A 24,304-nucleotide genomic window follows, 5' to 3' on the forward strand; every position below is an offset into this window, starting at 1 on the left:
GAACTGAGGAGTTGAAATAGTTTCCTGGTTCTGTGTTTGAGTGACGTGTGTAATATAGGCGTGTCTGTAAAGCAGCTTCCTCGTTCACACACACACATATCATAGTCGAAAATATCATAATTACAAGTCCCGAGCTCATGAATGACAGAGTAATGTTTACTTGATGAATAACATCAAGTCAAACTAGTATTGAGGAGCAGGTCAGAAACTAGAAGCAAGTCATTTGTAATTATAACAAGCGAGTTTCGTTTTATTTTAATTTCATTTGATGATTGATGTTTCTAGTGTGCAACAGAAATGGCAGCTTCTTTCAGTCGGGCAACATGGTGGTGGCACGGACATGGAGACGGTTTATAGGTTCAACAGCATTAAGTTAAAGAGCGCAAACTTTATCATTCAAATGAACTGCACATTCATTTTAGACTCTTACGTTAAATGCTCTTGTGCCGTCTGTGCAATAAATGCACGTCCTTGAATGAGCGCTGTTTACGCGGGTTGAATTGACGTAGATCAGCGATCATGAGTGACAGGGAAGGGGCACTTCAGGGGCCAATCAGGTTTCAGTTGGAGCCAGTGCCCCTCTGGCCCCAACCCTTGGATCCGCCAATGTTTTTAAATCATGCTGAGTGTTTGTTGTTGCCGCTGTTATCAGTGGCGAAGGGCAACAGTGTTTTCTTGGCGCTCGTGCACTTCACACAGACTTCACGTCAATCTGTCGCTCAACACCGTGGCGGAGACTCTCTATTCGTTCCGGTGAAATCTCAAAACAAATTACGTGTCCATGCTTTTGACAAACAATCACTGATGAACATCTTTGGTTTTAATGGGGGAAAAAAACAACTATTTGATCTGACACCCTAGTCAACTAAAGATCTACCACCAGACCATTAAAGGTAGTGAAGGCAATTATCAGAAAGCTAGCAATAGCAAGTATAGCTTTGAAAGCATAAGATCCCATCCTCCCTTCAGAGCGTCTCTAAAGCCACGTCTCCTTCAAAACACTCAAACTCACACAGCAGAGTCTGCAAAGTGTCACGAGATGAGAGACGGTGTTAAACTACCTGATGTCTCAAAGCACATAACATCACATTAATAATGAACATAAACAACTTAAAGAGCTCTGACCTGTACCACTTGACTGCTGCAGATTCATTTCACCGTTGATAGTCTTGCCATTGAAACGAACCACTCTGAGAGTATAACGTCACAGGTTTCCATCTCTTCAAAATTACAGTAGTTATGGCGTGAACGCAGAATAATCTCGCTGTTTTGGTTCAGGAGTAACTGTAAAAGGTGGCTGATGTCTGCGCGAGCAGGTGCGCGGAGGTATGAAAATACACATGTTGACAGGCAGGTAGGACATTGTACAATCGTATAAAGAGCAACAAAATCTTGTGAATTTGTTAACATTATAAAGAAATAGCCTACCAAAATATCAAAGCACTGAGTACTGGATCAGTTTTGCAAATGATGTTTGAGTTTCTTTTATTAACAGAAGTGGAAATGCCTGTATGAATGTTATGGTAGGTCAGCCAGAACACCCTAGCAACCATATACTGTAGCAACACCCCGGCAACTGCTTAACAAGAGCCTAGCAACCACCCAGCATATCCTAGCAACCATCTTGCAACACTTTAGCAAACACCCAGAACATCCATCTATTCTGAACTAACTTCGAACTATTTTCCCTCATCCATCCATCATCCATCCATCCATCCATATTTCAAAAGTTCACACTTACAGATAATCAGATATAGTATATATTATAATGTGTCCTAAAGAATAGTCTGTCAGTGTAAGGAAGATGTTGGCTGTATGGAATCCATAAGCGGGTCTTTATTAAAGGATCTGAGCATAAAATCCAAACAATAGTCACAACTCGTAGTCAGGTCACAGGCCTTGGTCGAAGCACAGGTAAAACAATCCAATGGCAGACAAATCCAAAAAACAGCAATCCAAAAGCATGAGTCAAAAGGCAAAACAATGGTCATAACTGTAGTCATCAATAGAGAATGGTAGAACGCTAAGTAAGGCAGAGAACTGGCAATACTTCGCAATAAGGCAGTGATAGCACATGGCTTAAATACAGGGTGACAGGAAATGATGTGGAAGGAACAGGAAGTAAAAGAGTTCAATATTCAGGTGATGGCTCCCTCTGATGGACTGGTGCCTGATCAAACGTTACAGTCAGCAAGTGTGTGAGAGATGTGCCGTGTGTGTGTTTCAATCATCATCTCATCACGTTTGTCTACGGTCTCGTAATTCAAGTGTGCAAAACTAATTTATTCAATCAAATCATTTATTTCTTCTAGAGTTCATGTTTTTCATCCCTTGTGACCCAATATCTGAAACCTCAGGAAGTTCATCTTCATCCCTCATCTTCTGCATCACAATTTTCCTCACATTTTGAACACTATTTTCTCCACTACTAATGTAATTTTCTACATCTTCACTCCTTACATTGTTCACAACTGTTTTATTTCATTATTCAAAACCACACTATCCTCAATCTGTTCATTTTGTAATGAACCCTGTGTTTGATCATTTCATCTGAAAGGTACTTTTGATGGTATAAAAACGGTAACACTTTAGAATACTGTTCCTTCATTAATGAATAACTACACAGGAACAAATGAGTAATGCACTATTAGCATTCTAGTAACTACTATTAACTAACTAGAAACTCTGATTAATGAATTAGTAAGTCACTGATTCTTGAGATAAGGGACAAAAGTACTTTTGAAAAGTGACAAACAAAAAATCGTCACTACATTAATTTGAATTGGATATCTTGATAAACACGGGTCTCATCTTTCATACCATGAAAAGGAACAGGTTTTTTATTTAACCACTTTTTTATAAAAATTTACATTTACTCACTTAGTAACTTGACTTTTGTCAACTCTCTGACACTTGAAAATATGTTTTTTGTGTGTGTGTGTGTGTGTGTGTGTGTGTGTGTGTGTGTGTTTGATCAGTTCAACAACACTGTAAAATCTTTAAGTGTGTAGAAATGGTGTGCCTTAGCAAGGTTAACTGATAAATTGCATTGTATACACTTTTAATATTATTTTACATTGTTTTGGAATTAGCCATTTTAAATTACCTTCATTTAGTTTACTAATGTTTTCATTTCTAATATACAATCAGTGGTTTTGTGCACACAATACACTGATGCATAGATAAGTTGGTGTTTTAATGTATGAACTCAGTTGAACAAAAGAAACATAAATTGTTTTATAAAAATGAAAAACCTCCATCTTACGGTGTTGACACACAACTAACGGTGTTGACACAATTGACAAACTAATCGAGAATCAAACTGATTAAAGATATTTACCTAGTTTTGACATGGCAAAGGGAGAGAGTATCAAACTTCAAACAAAGAGTTCCTGGTGACAGGATCTTTAAGGCACACATGAAAATGTCAAAATGTTCCTGGTATCAAAAGAAAAAAGCAAATGTATCTGGAGGTCCTCTATTGGTCATCTATATTTGAACTAAACTGTAAATCTAACAACTGATTTGCAAGAGGACACATTAGGCTGAGAACTAACTAAGAAAGTTATGTAATAGTGTTAATAGTGTACAAATATTGAAGTGTAACAGGATCCAGAATTCTCCTCATGTATTTCCTGACTCCTTCCAAAAGCTCACTATAAAAATGAAAAGTGAACAATCAGACTCATAATGTCAGTGTTTCTGTAAATCTAAACTGACTGAAATGTCTGTTGTAATTCCAGCTCTACTTTAACACAGGGGTTCAGACAGGTAATTCATCTTTTGTTCTACAGGGCCTCAGGCAGGTCATTTCTATGATTTGCTTCAATTTCTCTCAACAAGTAAGTAAATATATAGAGAGAGTTTTATCTGTCATTACTGCCTTCAGTGTAGAGCCAAGCATTAGATATTTATATAATAGTTTGTTTAACCTGCGGGACTTGGGCATTGGACAAGAGGTGTTGAACATGCCTGCGCTCTATGAAGTCCATAACATCAGGGGCTATATGGCATAGAGCTCTCTGGTCCGGCTTGCTTGGAGGGGAAGAGCTGTCCCCGTCAGTATCAAAAGGACATCTTCCACTCCGTCAGCTTACATGTCAACACCGTCAGACAAAATATCTGAGAGAGTTGACAACATGTGTTTTCAACTTAATCATGTCTAGTAAATGGTAGTCATTTGGATTTTCCTCAGTTGCCAGCTGCCACTAAACCAAAATACCAACTTTTATTTCAAAATTCTTGATTTAAATCATCCCTACTTTGAAGACAGTGTTGACACATAAAAGCTGTGACCACAGGGATTTCAACTTGTTTGCTGAATATAAAAAAAAAAAAGTAAAACTTACGGGACCATGTGTTGGACTGCTGCATCCATCAACAGAGAGAAGTCAAAGGGGGTCCTCAGGGTCAAAGCTGACCAAAATATGCCTGATTTATTTCGAATTTGAAAAATATCTGACGGAGTTGACGTGAATTGATGACAGATTTTGAAAGGCTTTTGATAATGTATAAAATAATGCAATGTTCACTTTAAGTATTTTGTGATATTTTAGTAAGCCATCCAATTAACTTCATATTCATATTTGTGCATTCTGGGCTTTTTAAAACACTTTTTTTCTTCCTTTTTTTTTCAGTTTGATACTGTGACCTCTACGGAGGACGAGTTCATTTGCATGGGCTTTCATAGTACAGTGCCGGTATTTTATTAAATTACTATGAAATAATATAAATATATACAAAACTAAGGGTCTAAACATATACAAGTCTTTCACATCCAACTTTTTAAGCCTTTTTAAATGAAATAATGTATTGTTTTTTGAGCCAAATTGCAACATTTTGATGGGGGACATTATTATTTCCCTTATTTCAAGAATCAGTGAAGTAATAGCACTCAGTTTAATGTGGTAGTTCACTATTAGCTAATCAATATTTTTCATACTCGCTGAGGACTACTAAGAACTATAAACAGTTTCATTATTAATATTAATAATGCATAATGTACAATATAATGGTAACCCATTAGTAATGAATCAAGTGTTAATACATCCTTCTAAGGAACTAATAATTATTTGGATCAGTATTCTAAAGTGAAGATCATGGGAACACACTAGTAATGACTAAAGTGTTACCAAATCCATCAGAAGGAATTAATATTAAATATCTTATGAAAATCTCAAAAGCTTACCGTGACTTCAGTCAATATTAGGGAGTTATCAAGCTTTTCACTGTACAATACTGATCCAAATAATTACTAGTTCCTTTAGAAGGATGTAGTAACACTAACAAGTCATTACTAGTGGGTTACCGTTACATTTTATTATAAATTATGCATTATCTATCTATAAATTACAGAAATGTCTGTCTGTCTGTCTGTCTGTGTGTGTGTGTGTGTGTCTGTTATTCGCATATCTCTCGAACCGTTAGTCCGATGGATTTCAAACTCGATAGGTGTCTCGCTATGGGCACGAGTAAGTGCAGTGCCAAGTTTGACATTGTTTGGATGGGAAATGCTAAAGATATTGTTAAATATATCATTTTTAGAAGGTTGTGGTTTAAAAATAAACATTCTGACATAAACACGCAGTCAGCTACACTGTTTACTTCTGAATATTATAGTTTGGTTCCAGAACGTGATAAATCAATTTTGATTAATTCATTTGAGTAAAAATGTGTTTTCTTTACCAAGAAACCAGAGGTGGGTAGAGAATCCAAAATCTGTACTCAAGCAAAAGTACAAGTACTTATAGAAATGTTTATTCAAAGTAAAAGTAAAAGTAATAATCTTAATAGTTACTTGAGTAAGAGTAAAAAAGTATCCAATGAAAAAACTACTTTATCGCTACTCAAGTAGCGAGTTACTAGTTACTTCGGATCATATAGGCCTATATATATATATATGAAGACTTCATGATGCAAAAGCCTCTGAGTGCCATCTGAAACTTTCTTCTAAAACAAGCATTTTTATCAAGCTCGTATATTTAAGTTCAGTAATTTCACTTTAATGACAATTAATAGGTACTTTTCATTGCCATTTAAGTGAAATAACTGAACATAAACATACAAGCTTGATAAAAATGCTCTTATAAAACTACATTTGGATTATTAGACATTTTCGAAATAAAGTGAATCTGCAGAGTGTTGCATTCAAAGGCATGTAATTGACACAGAGAAGAAAGAGTTAAGTTAAAACTCTTCAAATGTGTTAGCGCTCATGACTGCTACTGAACATCTAAACACACACACACACACACAAAAAGTACATCGACGAATCTTCTTCTGTCTGTTCTCCAAAATATAATCCAATGTATATTTCTGCAAGCATGCTTAAACTGGTTAACTGTGTCTACGGCAGGCAAAGGCATTCGTTTTCAAGTCGAGTTCACATGCCACTGCGCAACAATACAAACTACCGCGGGATGGCGGGTGTTCATAAACTGTGAACAATGGTAGCTTATTTAATGTATAAATTAATGTATATGTCCAAAAAACGGGTAGTGTCATACTTTCTAGTAGTGCTATCGTGGCGTAATAATCTGTTTGGTTGTAAAATGTATTACCTGAGTCTGAGTGAAATGAAATCGAATATATCGTCCTGTGGAATTCATTCACAGACAGCTTATGTAGCGCAATGACTGAGTATTGCACTTCAATAATGTCATAATGGGTAGTTAAATATAATAATGTTAAAAATAGTGACAAATGTTAGTCTCATAGTGCACCAGCAGGTGGCAGCGATGTTGCGTAATGTTGGCTAGGGAACCGAACTCTCGTGAAGCCTCGCGTGAGTTAGAGAGCGAGACTTCCCCGTGAGTGATGGTGTGTGATAACCACGAGAGCTGCAACTAAAACGTTTAACTCCTGTTTTGCAGGTAAGCTGGTGAATAGTTTATGAGACTTGTGTATTAATGGTGATGTGTATATTTCCGAAGTGTTTGCATAGACTGTGAATTATGTTATATTAACCGTGCTATGCGTTGATTAGTGAGTTGGCACGGGTGTTATGAGTTCATGTGGCTATTTACACGAGTGTTGTTGAATATAGCAGAGATGTAGTTACAATTATTTCATGCTGAACTATAAGAGGATATTTGCATGTTTACAATGTAATGTTTAAAACGTGTTGTGTGAAGCCTCGCGTGAGTTAGAGAGCGAGACTTCCCCGTGAGTGATGGTGTGTGATAACCACGAGAGCTGCAACTAAAACGTTTAACTCCTGTTTTGCAGAATAAATACACTTTAAATGTGCAACCCCCCCGTGTGAATTCTTCATTATACACTGGGAAGTGTTACACTTACAAAGATGTTCAACTAATAAAGATCTTCATTGCTGGCAAAAATATGATGCATTTGAAGATTTGCTCTCACTTGACTGTACTGTAGGTCCACTGCCACTTCATCTAACGCTCTTGATGTGCTTAAATCTTCCTGTTACGACTCCGAGTCGAGTGTGAATTGAAAGCGCTTCAGACGATTCAGTGCGTGCAGGAACTGAACAGATCATTCAAACTGATTCGCGAACCGATTTAGACAGATCTGCCAACTTGTTTGATGAAGTCTTTGAATAGAATCGACTCAAAAGAGTGATTCATTTGTGAATTGTGCATCGCTCAAGCCCCCCAAAAAGATACAGTGCGCTTGGAATAAACTACGCATTTAACAACACATATTGCATTAAAATAAAGTAACGAGAGGAACGTCACCCAACGTAACGAAGTAAAAGTACAGTTTTTTCATTAGAAATGTAGCCTACTCGAGTTAAAGTAAAAGTACCCACATTCAAATCTACTCTTAAAAGTACATTTCTTCCAAAAAAGTACTCAAGTAAATGTAACGAAGTAAATGTACTTCGTTACTACCCACCTCTGCAAGAAACCAACAATTACTAAAAACACACACAAAAGCTGATTTTGCACGGGCACTTTGCACTGCTCCCTGAATCGACGCGCTTATTCATTTGTGGATGTAAACTGAATCTGTAAGTCAGCTATGCTGTTTACTTCTGAATATTATATTTCATTCTGGTGCGCTTAACGCTATCACTACTGTGTAATAGTAGCCTATGCTATTCACCAACTAAACATATCCTATTCAATGCGTTCACAGTCTCTTTCACGGGCATCATTTGTAGTTGCCTATTCACAAACTGTTTGCTCAAGCGTAGCGTTTTCTCTGAGTTCACTTTGTGCTTTCTACCATGCACAAATAAAAATGTCACTAAACTTTTGCTGTGTAATTGTAACAATGAGCACTCAAACACACCAAACCAACAATTACTAAAAACACACTCAAAAACTGATTTTGCACGGGCATTTTGCAGTTCATGTTAATTATGAACCTGTATATTATCTGGGAGGTATGAAAATCAAATTTCTTGTTAGTAAATAGTAGTTACTAATGTTAATAGTGCATTACTCATTTATTCCTGTGTAGTTATTCATTAATGAAGGAACAGTATTCTAAAGTGTTACCATAAAAACAATTTATGTATTTATGTTTCAATACAATAAAAAGTAAATTAATGTTATTTTCATCAAAACAAAGAGCTTGAGAAAAGAACAGATACACATTGTTACTTAACGAACACACACACACACTCGGTCCACCATAACACTGAACAATTCTCATTCAGAAAACATACATTTCACTCATAACAGACTGACCTAAAATCACTAACAACAGGGAGCATTTCATAAATGTTGTACTTTTATTTTTAACGTTTGAATGTTTTTTTCCCCACATATGTATTCATTATATGATAAGAATAAGACCTTTTCATTTGATTGACTGTATTACAGCAGTTACAGAAGTTATACAGGTTTTTTTTTCCCCCTATATCTTTAAATATAGTCATTAACATGAAAAAAATTAAAGTTGAAACAACAACAAAATCCTGAAGCAAAAAAATCAAAAAACATGTCTAGCATGCTGTAATGGCGTATGCACAGTATTGGAGTCCAGCTGTGTCCGGAGGCCTTTCTGTGTGGAGTTTGTGTGTTCTCTCCATGATGACGTTGGTTTCCTCTGGGATTCCCACACAATCCAAAGACATACAGGACAGGTGAAGTGGAGACTGTGTGTGTGTGTGTGTGTGTGTGTGTGTGTGTGTGTGTGTGTGTGTGTGTGTGTGTGTGTGTGTGTGTGTGTGTGAATATGAATGTGTGTGTCTCATCCTGTGATGGACCGACCATTCTGTCCAGGGTGTTTTCCTGCCTACGACCCGAGACGCTGGGAAAGACTCCAGCTTCCCCACGACACTACAGGACAAGCTTCACTTCTGGAAAATGTATGGAATAGTTGAAAGCTATCCTGATTTACAGTCTTTTGATAGAATAGATGACAATGCCAATGCTGGATTGATGAAAGATGTAAATGCAGTTGAAGTGTGTGGAGCAAGACAAAAGGCTCAGAGTAGGGGAAAAGGGGTTGATCCAGTTCCATCTGCAACCCCCATACAAGCAGTCAACACAGCTTTAGGTCCTAAAGACATAGAGAGACTTGCTGAAAGTTTGCCATCAGTGCAAATAAATTTTTCTGAGTTTAGGAGAGAGTTGTCCAAAAAGATGCGGCTCTACGATATGTCTCTAGCTGAAGTCACCCAGCTAGTATCACAGATCTTGACGGAGTCAGAATTCAATGATTTTGAAAGTGCTGTAAACAATTCTGAGTTTCAAAATGCCAGAAAAGATGAATTGAGAGAGGGAGTTCTGAAAGTGTTAAAGAACATTGTTGGACCGAACGTGGACTGGTCAAAGCTCACTAGTTGTTTACAGAAGAAGGGTGAAACTGTTTGTGAGTACACAGAAATATTTTGCCAGACCACTGCAGCTTACAGCGGGATGGATTGCTGACACTTCAGAGAAGGTGCTAGATGATAATGGTCCCCTAGTCCGCGCATGGTTTGCTGGTCTTTTGTCAGAACATAAAAATGCATTGCCTTACTTAGAATTAACATGGTCCAGTAGAACCCTGCAAAACAACTTGGACAGTTTAGCTACTTGGGAAAGAGACTCTGATGTCAAGGCTCTGATGAGGGCGTTTACAGATCTGCATTTCTCCACGTGAGAGTTTTATCTGTCATTATTTGCATGTCATTATGTCATTATGATCTGTCATTATGATCATTTGCATGTCAATCAAATACAAATACTGCTCTGTCATCTTTTGTTTTCTTTCTTGACATCATGTACAGTTTCTCAAATGCTTCCTCATTAACTCCAATGTGACCACCCCCACGCGCGCACAAGCGATTGACATGCAAATGATCCACGTGGAGAAATGCAGACCTGTAAACGCCCTCATCACCTCAAAACAAAGAATTAGAGACTTTGGTAACTTACTCCTCTGCTTTTCATCGAGTTTGGAAGACTGTGTTTGTGCTGTGCTGTTTCACTTGGATTTACCTCAGAAGAATTAGAAGAACGCGATTTGAAGATGAGAAGATTTTTAAGGTAAGACATGTTAAACTGGTGGTGCCAGATTAAAATGTATGTTATGAAATGAGATTGAAGAAAAAACATTAACTAAGCCTAATATCGTACATGTATATGTATCTATAAATAGACAAAATGTTGAAATGCGAACTAGACTGGTAGGCAATACATGTCCGACACAAGGGTGTTTTTATATTCTATAATAAAACACAGCATGATAAAAGTAGGCTAGTATGAGTGTATACTATGGTGAATATTATAATGTTTAGAACTGTTTACTGTTAAATACTGTGTTTATGGATATCTGCTGAAACATAGATGTATAACAATAATTAGTTTAATAGTTTTGAGCGGCTTGATCGCTTCAGTAAATGTTATCTGCACGCATTTGGAAAGCAAAATGCGCCAAACAATCGGCATCATTTTTTTTTTCTCCAAATCTTTATTTTCATTATGAAATTATGAAATTTTCATTATTTATTTATATATGACATTATGAAATGAGATTGAAGTAACATATGATTATCAATATATGTTTCTCTAGTGCAGTGAAGTGTTGAAGTGTTCCTTTTTAACGATTTATAGGCTATTGTTATTATTATTTTATGCAGCACAGTACATAGCTTATGCCTACAAGGCACAACAAACCTGGTGTTCATTATTTATTTATATATATATATATATATATATATATATATATATATATATATACACACACATACACACACATATATATATATATATATATATATATATATATATATATATACATATATATATATATATATATATGTGTATATATATATAAATATATATATGTGTGTGTGTGTGTGTGTGTGATCTGAAAAATCTAAAATGTATTCCCCAAATCGTGCAGCCCTAGTTTCTCTTGATGTCAGTATGTTCACAGGGTTTTTTTTTTTTGTTTGTTTTTCAGGGATCAGATGCTCCACTGAGGAGTCCTGCTGACTTCAACATTCACATAAGTCTCTGAACATGAACATGGTAAAGTGAAAAATCAAACACCTTGGAAATGAAAGGTATGTAATATGTTTCAGGAATGGCACAAAGGTGTATGACTGGTTAAGTCTCTGTCTTTAGTTCATTGTGTTAAATAATGTGCTTTTTTGTCATTTGTTGTGTATATTTGGATTATGTTGTGTTGTAAATAAATCCAAACAATCAAAAAGCCATTCTTTTTTAAATCTCCTCATTCTTTGTGCAAGGTTGCTCAGAATGATAGGGCCTGATAGCTCATGATAGGGCCTGATAGCTCCTAATAAGGCCATTAGGGAGGGTCTTTGTCTTTTTTTTAGGTGTGAAAGAAATTAAATATCCATGATGTTCACGTCTCTTCGCATAAAGCTTTCTCACACAAAACATGTCTTGCAAATTTTAAATCAATATATTGTCTTATCTGAATGAGCAGTCAGGATGATTTTCACATAGTTTTGGAGCAAATATTCTAGGCTACGTCATACAATTTTCAAAAGTCTTGTGAAGAAATAATCAATATGGGTTTTATGACCTTATTTCAGTGAGAATTTTTGTGTGTGTTTTCACAAACCACGCATAAATGTCATTATCTCAAAACTACAAACTTTTACATACATGCTGCTGATATATTATTGTAGCAGAGTTTGTGCTGAATACAGTGTAGTCAGACTTTAGCCATGAAAATGTCAGAACACCTCCAGGGCCCAGAAAACAGCTCAGACCCCAGAGGGTTAAACAAATACTGCTACAACCCTAGTGTTTGAACAGATACTGCTCTGTCGTCTTTTGTTTTCTTTCTTCCTCTGTGCAGATACCACTTCATGGCTGTCCCGAGCCCCATATGCAACGACCGTCTCACCTGTATATGAAGCCACAACCTCAAGAAAACAACTAGACCCACTGCCGAGCCAACCAACACAGAAGAAAAATACACAACGCAGAGACTCACCTACGGAAACTTCAGTCATCCATCAGAGAACTTGAACAAAATACAACAAGACATTCTTGATCTTTCAACAAAATTACACCAGATGACTGAAGATAACTTTTCATGGTTCAGAAACCTGTTAGTATCAAATGTGTCAACTACGTCCAGCACAAGGAAATGACAGTTCCCACCAGAAAAGACTATTACCCGTAAGGACTTCACGGACCCTCATTGCATGTTTGTTTGTTTCTGTGTCAACATGCAATTACAGATGAACAACACAGATCATGCTATGTGCCTGTAACTATCACACATTACAAGAATGAACTTGCTATGTGCCTGTAACTTACACAAGTTACAAGAATGAACTTTTAAGTGTCTAAATCTGTATTTTGTGAGAGTTATTAGTAGGGGTGCAACGGATCAAAAAACTCACGGTTCGGATCGTTTCTCGGATCAGAGTCACGGATCGGATCATTTTTCGGATCAGCAAAAAAAATATATATTTTTTTATTAACACTTTTAAATAATTAAATTAAAATATATAAAATCAACTTAAAGTGCACAAGGCATAATATCTTCTTTTTAACATAATTAATGAAAAACAACTTAAAGTGCAACAAAAAGGCATCTCCTTCTTTTAAACATGGACCAATGCTTTATGTGTTTCCACTGTCATATAGGGCTGTCAAAATTGCTCAAAAATGACGTTCGAATGTTCCCTCTAAAAAACACACATTCGAATTATTCAAACATCTGGTTGCGCATTTTGTCAATGACGCGCATTATGTCAATAACAGGACAAATGAATACAAAGAGACATAACTACTTGTATAGGTAGTTCATTTAAGTTTGACAACGTATTACCTACACAAAAACAAGTAAATCAACTAATGGCCAAGACCGCAGACCTCACTCTCGCTCGCAGGCACTCTTTCTCTCTCTCTCGCCGTCACCCATGCTGCGTTCACACCAAACGCGTCTGGCGCGAGTGATTTCAATGTTAAGTCAATGTAAAGACGCGTTTACGCACGTCTGGACATTTTCTCTCAATCTCCTGTTAATCTTGAGTACCTATAGAGTAATATTGCATCCTTCATATCTCCAAAAAGTCTTTTGTTTTATTAAATTTTTAACAGAAAGATAGGCTGTACCGAGTCTTTCCGGAAAAAACCGAGCGGCTGGGGGCGGGCCCTGTGGGCGAAGCTTAGCTGTGCTAACGCGCCAAGCTAGTGACAACACACAGAGACATTTGTTCAACAAACAGTTTTACTCACTGTCCGGTTCCAACGCACGACCGCGAACCTTTATCATTGTGACTGCTCGATCCTTAAGCATTAGACGATCTGCAAATCCGTCGATATGGGCTTTGTTTATAAAACAATCATCGTCGAAATGCAGGGAACAACAGTCTTACACAACTCCGTTTATGCTCAGGAAAACAAACTCCATCCACTGGTGCCTTAACGCTGGGTTCTTTGGGAATCTGTGCATGGTTGTCTTGCCCTGGCAACCAAAAACACACTTCTTTGGTGACATTGACTTCCCAAAAGCCGGGCAGGGCGCTTTGATGGCGAACTGCTTTCAATCTCTTGCTCTAGTCTACGAGTGCGCGCGCGGCCGCGATCTTACCGGAGAAGTGCCCTTAGGACCCATATAAGGAAATTCCGCCCTATCTTACGTAAGACAGAGCCATACTCGAAAAAAACTTTCCAAAACTTGTGACAAAACGGAAGGAGTATTTTTGGAACAAAAATACTCCTTCAAACGTACAACTTAGTTTTTGAAACTTTGTCCATGTTTAGCATGGGAATCCAACTCTTTAACAGTGTAAAAAACTCAGTATGCATGAAATAGCATTTCACCCCCCCTTTAAGACTTTGATTTTAGTAGGGTCAGTTTCTAGCTAGAGACTCCGGCCAGTCCTGTTTTCTCTATTGTGTTTTAAATGAGTCAGACCACTGAGAATCTCACCTTTTGTTCTGCAAATGGCTTTTAGAGCCCAAATGGCTCTTGGAGCCCCAGCCACAGACGTTGAATCGTTAGGCTGATTGGATTAGCAATGCAATAGACTGTTATGCTGATTGAATTAGGATTGGCCAGACCCTCAGGGGTGTTTTCTAAACATGCTTTATTCAGAGTCTCCGCCTCTATGTAATCCCTCCCCTCTTTGAATGTGTATAACTACAATGCATACTGTATTAGATTTAGACTGTTGGAAGAACTGCAGCAACGTACAGCGAAGTTCTCAATAAAGAATAGCCTAACTTCTGTTTGAACGCGATCCCAACATCTCCTGGTCTCTCCTTTGAAGAAGGAAAAAGTTCCCTACACCCTGCAGAAATGCACAGTTTGCCATAATTCTGATTTGAATGAATTTTTATCAGTTTTGAAAGTATTGGAAAAATCTGCTGCAAATATATAGTGTTTTGCAGAAGGAGAAATATGAATGACAAAAGTGAATCATTGAATGCATTTTGTGTGAAAGCAATGAAAAAATATTCACAGTTTGGCATAGACTTCTGTTTCACTGAATGTGTGAATAGTTTTGAAGATGAGGCTTCAGTATCAACCGATGCTTATCAATTGAAAAAAAAGTAATGCACACATTTATTCTGATGTGTTATTTCAGTAGCAGAAGTTCAGCTATATTAATGAAGATTATAATAAGAGTCTCTGTAACATCTCACTGTTACTGATTTATCAGCTCAATGTATTCTGGGTAAAATCTCTCTACAGTCTATTCTGAAACATCAACACAGTTTCACTGATCCAGAATAAACACTAAACCCAGGATAGAGTTTCTGAGTGAATGTGGTCTGGACTGTGTGGATGAGGCTCATTGTGTCAGAGACGCTGTAGAAGGACAGAGTTCCTGCACTGTGATCCACATACACTCCTATTCTTCCACTGATGGACTTTACAGGGAGATCAGTGCGTATGTTATTGTGCCTAAATGAGTAACTGGAGGAAAAGCAGTCCAAAATCCAGGACTGATCATTACGTCCAAATCCACACCTATTACCCCCTCCCTTCCTGCTAATGCTCTTATATGACACTGATATAAACACATTATGCCCACTCCACTCAATCTCCCAGTAACAGCGTCCACACACACTCTCTCTACACAACACCTGACACCACTGATCAAATCTGTCTGGATGATCAGGATACGACTGTTGTGTGTTAGTGTAAGTAATCACTCTGTTCCTCTCAGACAGACTGAGGTGTTTATTCACTGTGTTCAGATCCAGAGTCAGCTGATGAGAATCTGATGGAGAGAAAACACATCAGAATCAGGAATTATGAATCTGTCTGATCTTTTAATGTATCTGAACAATGTATCATCAGTGTCTCAGTACTGTCACGGATCACACACAAAAGAGAGATCCAGGTGCAGTTAATTTATTGGGGTAATCCGTACTCACAATCAGTTCAGGCAAATAGTCAAAATCCAATAAGTCAATCCAAGGACATAAAACACGAACAAGAACAGGCAGCAAACAGGAACCGAAGTGTGAGGACATTAAACAAGGACTCCGTGACAAACACTGAAACTGACAGGGTATGTATATATATATATATATATATATATATATATATATATATATATATATATATATATATATATATATATATATATATATATATATATATATATATATATATATATATATATATATATACATATACACACACACACACACACAAGTGCTAAACGAGGTGACGAGAAACAGCTGAACACAATGAACACTCAGTGACAGACAGGATCATGGGAAATGTAGTAACAGAGTGTAGGACACCGTGCGGGAAGAGGACCTCTAGTGGACACCCAGGGAACACAAACCAGACACTGTGACATAACCCCCCCTCTACGGAGCGGCTACCAGACGCTCCAAGACAAACAAAACAAGAGTCCAGGCGGGAGGTGAAATGGTGGAGGATCAGGGGGCGGGATGGGGGGCCAGGTCCATGGAGGGGAACAGGAATAGGGAGTGATGGCTTAGCTGGCGGCCAGGGCAAAACAGACAGTCCATCAGGCGGCCAGGGCGAAGCAGATGACCCATCGGGCGGCCAGGGCGGAGCAGACAGTCCATCGGGCGGCCAGGGCGGAGCAGACAGTCCATCGGGCGGCCAGGGCGGAGCAGACAGTCCATCGGGCGGCCAGGGCGGAGACGACCCCTCGGGCGGCCAGGGTGGAGACGACCCCTCGGGCGGCCAGGGCGGAGACGACCCCTCGGGCGGCCAGGGCGGAGACGACCCCTCGGGAGGCCACGGCGGTGAAGACCCCTCGGGCGGACACGGCGGTGAAGACCCCTCGGGCGGCCACGGCGGTGAAGACCCCTCGGGCGGCCACGACTCAGGAACTGGAACAGACACCACCGGTTCAGGAACTAGAACTGGCACCAATGGCTCAGGCACTGGAACTGGCACCACCGGCTCAGGCACTGGAACTGGCACCACCGGAACTGGCATCACCGGCTCAGGCACCACCGGCTCAGGCACTGAAACTGGCACCACCGGCTCAGGCACTGGAACTGGCACCACCGGCTCAGGCACTGGAACTGGCACCACCGGCTCAGGCACTGGAACTGGCACCACCGGCCCAGGAACAGACACCACCGGCTCAAGTGTGTGCGTAGCCCACACACACCACATGGCTGTGGCCATAATGGCCAGTGTCGCGGTCACTGAGGGCTCAGGCTCAGGAACAGACACCACCGGCTCAGACACAGGCTCGACGGCGGCCATCTTGTCAGGGGACACAGGCTCGGCAGGCGTGACGTGAACAGGCTCGGCGGCGGCCATCTTGTCCGAAGACACAGGCTCGGCAGGCGTGACGTGAACAGGCTCGGCGGTGGCCATCTTGTCCGAAGACACAGGCTCGGCAGGCGTGACGTGAACAGGCTCGGCAGCGGCCATCTTGTCCGAAGACCCAGGCTCGGCAGACGTGACGTGAACAGGCTCTGCGGCAGCGACGACCATCTTGTCCGAAGACATAGGCTCAGGAACAGTCTCTGGCTGGGCAGACGTGACGTGAACAGTCTCTGGCTGGGCAGACGTGACGTGAACAGTCTCTGGCTGGGCAGACGTGACGTGAACAGTCTCTGGCTGGGCAGACGTGACGTGAACAGTCTCTGGCTGGGCAGACGTGACGTGAACAGTCTCTGGCTGGGCAGACGTGACGTGAACAGTCTCTGGCTGGGCAGACGTGACGTGAACAGTCTCTGGCTGGGCAGACGTGACGTGAACAGTGTCTGGCTGGGCAGACGTGACGTGAACAGTCTCTGGGTCGGCAGGCGTGACGTGAAGCTCAGTCTCTGGATCGGCAGACGTGACCTTCCTCCTCCTTCGCCTACGATGGCAAGACGGTAGCATCGAGCCCACCGCCTTAGGGGAAGTTCCACTCACCAGCTCAGGTGTGTCGGTCATCTTCTCAGGAGACCCAGACGTGACTGCTGTATCCCACTGACTCCGATGCTCAAGGTATCTGGTAAAACCCCAAAAGTCCAAGACTTCCAGACCCTTCATTTCCCACCCCGGCAATGGGTCATCAAGACAGGTATTAAAAATTTATTTTAATGCTGCCTCATTGTATCCCATTCCCCTCGAGAGCATCCAAAATGACTGAGCTATGCAACCCACCGGCAGGCCCTGCTGACGAAAGCTCATCAAATTTTGGACACGCCCCATCCTCTCTTTCTCCGTGGTAGGAGGGAGGATACGGAACCCCATCATGCTGGATCTCTTAGGTGACGGAGTCCTTCTGTCACGCATCACACACAAAAGAGAGAGATCCAAGTGCAGTTAATTTATTGGGGTAATCCGTACTCACAATCAGTTCAGGCAAATAGTCAAAATCCAATAAGTCAATCCAAGGACATAAAACACGAACAAGAACAGGCAGCAAACAGGAACCGAAGTGTGAGGACATTAAACAAGGACTCCGTGACAAACACTGAAACTGACAGGGTATATATATACACAAGTGCTAAACGAGGTGACGAGAAACAGCTGAACACAATGAACACTCAGTGACAGACAGGATCATGGGAAATGTAGTAACAGAGTGTAGGACACCGTGCGGGAAGAGGACCTCTAGTGGACACCCAGGGAACACAAACCAGACACTGTGACAAGTACAGCTGATCAGATATCCTGTGCAAATCATCATTTACATGATCAATTATAAAACTCTTCTATCATGTTTATTTCTCCTTCTACAGGAAGAACATGAACACATTCAGTGAGTTTTTCTGCTTGTTTCTCAGTGACTCACATTGTAGGAAGTCGTTCCTGGTCTTGGGATTCATGTTGGTGAATGTGACTGTGGAAATAAACAGACATGAACAGTGTGAAGAGAAATGACAAGATAAAATACATCCATTTCTAAGACGTTTCTAATCTGATATTAGATGATGCAGGACTCATTTCTGAGAACAGAAGAATCTCCAGATGCCTCATATATAAAACACACATATCGGATTCAATCCTAAATTTCAATGGATTTCAATTTCAATATAAACATAAGTGTTTATTACTTCTAAACCATCAAGGGATGTTTGTGGCTGTTCTGTAGAGTTGATGCACTTGAATTAAAGATGAACTGTGATTTATAAAGTGGGATGCGTTTAGGAAAATTATTTGTGTGCATGTTTTATAAATCATAGGAACATTTCAGAAACTGTTGTACGTTCACATTTCGGATCATTCTCCACACGTCTGTATAAACGAGGCGCAGGACTTTACCTCTATCAGAGATCTTCTTGAGCTCCTCTTTGCAGAAATCCTCCAGTTTGTCTCTCAGCTGACGGACAGATTCTCTCACGCCATCAAAAGAGGAGAGAGAACTGAAGGAAACGTCGGGTTCGTCTGTAGATTCAGGAGGTGCTGAGAGAGACTGGAAACTCTACAGAAAACAGAAATCAAAACTCATCATCTCCACACTTCAGCCAATAACCTGCACTATATCAGATCTGAGCGGCTCTTGTTGACTTCACTTCTCTTCAGTGACTCGCTTCAATCCAGCACTTTCACACAATCAGCACATTCTTCTCATATTCATCATTTAATGCTACAAACTCTAGTATTTCACACTTACACTCCTTGTGGAAAAGAAAGTACCGTACTTGTAACAGAAATAATACACTTTAAAAATATATAAGTGCAGATTGGCTGTAATGTTTTCAGAAACTTAATTGCATGTTATTTGCAGTTAAATGAATGTGGAATAGTTTAATGTTTTTATGAAATGCAAATAGCTGAGCTTTAGAGTGTTTTTTTGCCCTGCTTAAGTTAGTCTCATTCTGCTGTCATGAAATGTTTCTCTGTGAGTCTCTTGCTCAAGTCCACTATGATCCAGTTCTTCTAGATCTCTGTTACCTGCAGGAACTGGATGTGATGGTGTGTGTGTGAAAGCTGCTCCAGCTCAGCGTCTCTCCTCCTCAGATCATTGATCTCCTGCTCCAGTCGCTCCAGTCGTCCTTCAGCTCGACTCACTGCAGTCTTTTCCTGATCTCTGATCCGCTGTGTCGCCTCAGAGCGGCTTCTCTCAATGGAGCGGATGATCTCAGTGAAGATCTTCTCACTGTCCTCCACTGCTGTGTGTGCAGAGCGCTGTTACACACACATCACAATCACACAGTGAGTTCAGTGAGTCCAAACTGAGACGTCTCACACTTCTCTTCTTCTCCAGACTCACCTTATGAGACTCCACAGCCTCTCTCAGCTGATGAAGATCTTTCTGTCTCTGCTGGATTCTCTGACGGATCTTCATCTGCGTCTCCTTCAGCTGTTTCTGGAGGACAAACCAATGACAGCAAATGACACATAAAACTACTGTCACACAATAAGGGTTAAAGATCTAGCATGGCAAGTTTATACTGTAGGTTCAAACCACAGATCAGTGAAGTTTGATGTTATTGACGTCATCATCTTTGATTTGGGCTCTGCGTACATGAGTTGATCAATGATTTGATTTGTGAATAAAAATTGGTCCTTAAAAAAATAAATACTTTTAAAAGTAGCATTCCTTTAAAAAAGTGCATGTGAATAATATACTTTAAAAGAATATACTTGTGTGAACTGAATGTAATGTTTACAGACACGTAGTTGCATGTTAATTGCCATTAAATGAAAATGTATTATAGTTTAAATTTATATTTAAAGCAATTAGCTGAACTTAACTGGAATTTTTAAGTACTTCATATGTAATTTCATAATTCTATTGTTTTACATTTTTTTACGATTGCTATGACAGATTTTTCAATACTTTTAACAATTTTCCAAAACTCTTAACACAGTTAGCACTACATCCGTCTGTGTAAGCTATACTATTAACACATTTCTTGTTGCTTTAACACAAAATGCAAAAATTAACACAAATTTAAAATGCTTGAACTTCTTTTACACACAAGCTCAAACAAGACCAAAACAATGGATTTTTACTGCCAAATTTACCAATGCTTTAACACTGTATGTCAGAACAGATAACACCATGTTCTAAACCTAACCTTACAGGCTAAAGTCAAGGTAAACAGCTGCTTATATTGTGAACTGAAACACAAATATATCCCCTGTATTTTATTCTATTCTTACTGAGAAACAGCTGATTGAATTATGCAAATAATTAGAAGATGACTCTTTTTTTTATTATTATTATTATTCTTCTGGTGCTTTTTCTGTTCGTATATTTTGTATTTTCACATTATTTCATTGCTAGTGAGACACAGCTGATTGAAGTTATGCAAATATGGGACAATGTGGCATTCCACCATTCCCGTCTATAGTCACAGCCAGGTTTGACACCCATCAGAGGATGATGTCCATTTTCCTTGCCCCTTACTTCCCTTTCCTCAACCCCACTGAGGAGTTTTCTCAGCCTGGAGATGAAAGGTTTTTGACCATAGTCCACAGGACCAAATGTCCCTCCTGTATGCAAAAGATGCTGCATGGCAAGACATCACAGCTGAACACTGCCAGGGGTGGATAAGGCATGTTACTGTAAAAGATTCTTCCCAAGATGCCTTGCCAGGAAAGATATCAGGTGTGATGTGGATGAAAACGTGGACAAATGCAGAAGACCGTGCAGATTAGAAGATGGCCTTTTCTGTTTGTATATTTTGTATTTTCACATACAGTAATACTGTAAATGGCAGCTATATTGCATATTTTTGTTATATTGCAGAAATGTCCTGTTGCAAATAAAGCCGTTACTGCAGCAATTCTGTCTCTGTCTTCTTTTTTTCATAAACCGTACATTCTATAAAGCTACTCTAAGAAGGGTCATTTATTTTGTTGTATTGAATTTCTGCTGCAAAAAAACAACAACAAAATGTATTTACATTACAAACAAAACAAAAATGTAGAGAGACTTCAAAAGAAACTGCAGTGCAAAACATAAATCTATGATCAATACAATATCTATAGATATAATAGATATAGTATAATATATCTATAGAATAATATGTCTATTGTATAAGGGCAGACCTGACACATATAAAATAATGCAGTTTCTGTAATTCCATCTGATGTTAGTGTTTTTTATGACATTGTGCTATGATTGACTAAATGTTCCTGGTGTAAGAGAACATGTGTTAATGTTTTGGTAGACATGGTGTATTGTGTTAGTGTATTATTGTATTTTGAAAATTAGTTTTGCAGTTTAGTTTATAATGTGTGATTTTGAGCATGAAATTAACCGTTTTGCCAATTGTGTGTTTTAGGTGTGTTGGTGCGTTAAGAGTTTAGGAAACTTGTTAAATGTATTGAAAAATCTGTCATAGCGATTGTAAAAAACTGTAAATATAGTTAAAGTGTACTGTCATCTGTACAGAGAAGCATTTATGATAAACTAAAATATACTGTAATAATGAAGTTGTACATTAAAAATATATTAACTTTAAATATATTGAATAACACACTACAGTTGTAATTATAATCAAGTACTTTGGTATGTCAATCAACACATCAAAATAAGTGCACTTCTTTAAAGCATGACAAAAGAGTCACATTGAAATATTAAATATTAAAATGCACTTTAAAGTAAAACTTTTAATTTGACATTCTTTCATATTGTATTTATTAAGTGAAACAGTCATGAACATTTACTCTCTTTAAGTGCACTTAAATGGCCTTTCATTTCATTAATATTATATTTTCTGCATGTACAGTTTTTATTTTAAATATACTTTTAATTTGAAGTACACTACAAGAGCACGTTAATACAATTAATCACACTTCGTTTTTAAACCACTAGTGTTTAAGATTAATTTTATGTTTTTTCTCCTTTTTGGAGCTTGAAACTTGTGAACCTCATTGACTTTCAATGTATAGAGTAAAATAGACATTCTTCAAAATAGCATCTTTACAATCTACAGAAGAAAGTGAGTCAAACCGGTTTGGGACAACATGAGTAAATGAGTGAGTAAATGAAGACACTTTCATTTCTGCGTGATCAATCCCTCTCAGTTCATACCTGTGTCTCTGTCCTCTGTGCTGCAGTTGATACAGTTTTGTGGTTTTTATGTTCACACTCTTTACACCACACACAAATGCATTCTTGATCAGTGACACAGAACATTTCTAGCTCTTTATCATGTTTACGGCAGATCATGTCCTGCAGTCGTCCAGTGGCATCAATCACTTTGTGTGGTTTACGAGAGGGAAATTCCTCATGACGGTCAAAATGAGTTTGACAGTAAGATTCCTGACACACCAGACAGGACTTGACGGCTTTGTATTTTCTTCCAGTACAGACGTCACACTGCACGTCTCCAGATCCAGCGTAACAGTCAGCAGGAAGTTTAGTCTTCTTCAGTTTCTCCACCAGTTCAGCCAGAATGGTGTTTTTAGCTAAAGCAGGTCTTGGACTGAAGGTCTGTCTGCACTGAGGGCAGCTGTAGACTCTCTTCTCATCCTCCTGATCCCAGCAGTCTGTAATACAGATCTTACAGTAACTGTGTCCACAGGGAATAGTCACTGGATCCTTCAGGAGATCCAGACACATTGGACACGTGAACTCATCCTGAGAAAATCTGGCTTCTGCCATTTTACTGCATGAATACAGAGAGACACAAACACACAACAGCTCAACAATACTTCAGTTTCTGTTTCTCTGAACTGAGGAGCTGAAATAGTTTCCTGCTTCTGTGTTTGAGTGACGTGTGTAATATAGGCGTGTCTGTAAAGCAGCTTCCTCGTTCACACACACACACTTTACTGCTGTGTTTACTGTATGTGTCCTTCAAGTGGAGTTGAAAATATCATAATTACGAGTTCAAAGCTCATGAATGACTGAGCGAAGATTTAGTCTACTCACGAATGCATGTGTCTATATACTGTGTCAAAGTAATGTCAATATGTCAAAATGTACAGTTCTAAGATAATACAGATCATGCTAGCTAACATCATGTATTCATTTATGCAGAAACAATGAGCTCATTAACCCTTTCCCCACCAAATTGCAACTGCCAACGTTATTGATAATTTTCAAAAAACTATAATGGCCCCCAGAATATTTTGTTGAATGAATATCTGAACATACAATATGTAAGCAATAAGGTACGAGAGGCTGTGCTGTATCGTGAATAAGTAACGGCTGAAGGGCGTTGTTAGGCACGACGCGAAGCGGAGTTAAGCAGTTACTTATTCACGATACAGCACTTGCCTCGAGTACCTTATTGCTTTTATAAGACGGTTACCACACAATATTAAAGTAAAAAAAAAAAAATTGTATTAGTGCAACTTTCATGAAGTTAAATCAATAAAAGCATTCCTTCCGCTAGAAAAAAAATAGTCCCTGACCGTGAACAACAACGTTCCAATGTGTAATATGCATGAAAGCTCAAATAAAAACAACAAACCGTTCTCAAACTTTGTCTCATTCTTTTTATTTTTTATAACACAATATTTGTGAAATTTCCTCACACAAATAGGCATAGCTTAT

The 24,304-nt window shown here is 39.0% G+C and overlaps 1 protein-coding gene across 1 annotated transcript; it reads right to left on the reverse strand.

Moving 5' to 3' along the window:
* Positions 1-14,720: 14,720 nt before the first annotated feature.
* Positions 14,721-23,480, reverse strand: LOC307160144 (E3 ubiquitin/ISG15 ligase TRIM25-like). Its single transcript, XM_079874028.1, has 6 exons — positions 22,835-23,480; positions 20,060-20,155; positions 19,741-19,974; positions 19,108-19,267; positions 18,638-18,685; positions 14,721-15,628 (listed from the first exon to the last, which is right to left on the reverse strand). Exons 1-6 carry the CDS (start codon positions 23,405-23,407, stop codon positions 15,111-15,113), a joined length of 1,629 nt encoding a protein of 542 aa, XP_079730154.1. The 5' UTR covers positions 23,408-23,480; the 3' UTR covers positions 14,721-15,110.
* Positions 23,481-24,304: the final 824 nt, after the last annotated feature.

Source organism: Squalius cephalus (assembly GCF_949319135.1).
Source record: "Squalius cephalus genome assembly, chromosome: 1".
NCBI classification, from domain to species: domain Eukaryota; kingdom Metazoa; phylum Chordata; class Actinopteri; order Cypriniformes; family Leuciscidae; genus Squalius; species Squalius cephalus.

Coding starts and splice junctions, on each gene's coding strand:
- LOC307160144 (XM_079874028.1), bottom strand. CDS start 23,407: ATGGCAGAAGCCAGATTTTCTCAGGATGAGTTCACGTGTCCAATGTGT. Junction 20,156..22,834: donor CACAGAGGACAGAGACACAG/GTATGAACTGAG, acceptor TTTGTCCTCCAG/AAACAGCTGAAGGAGACGCA. Junction 19,975..20,059: donor AGGCTGTGGAGTCTCATAAG/GTGAGTCTGGAG, acceptor TGTGTGTAACAG/CGCTCTGCACACACAGCAGT.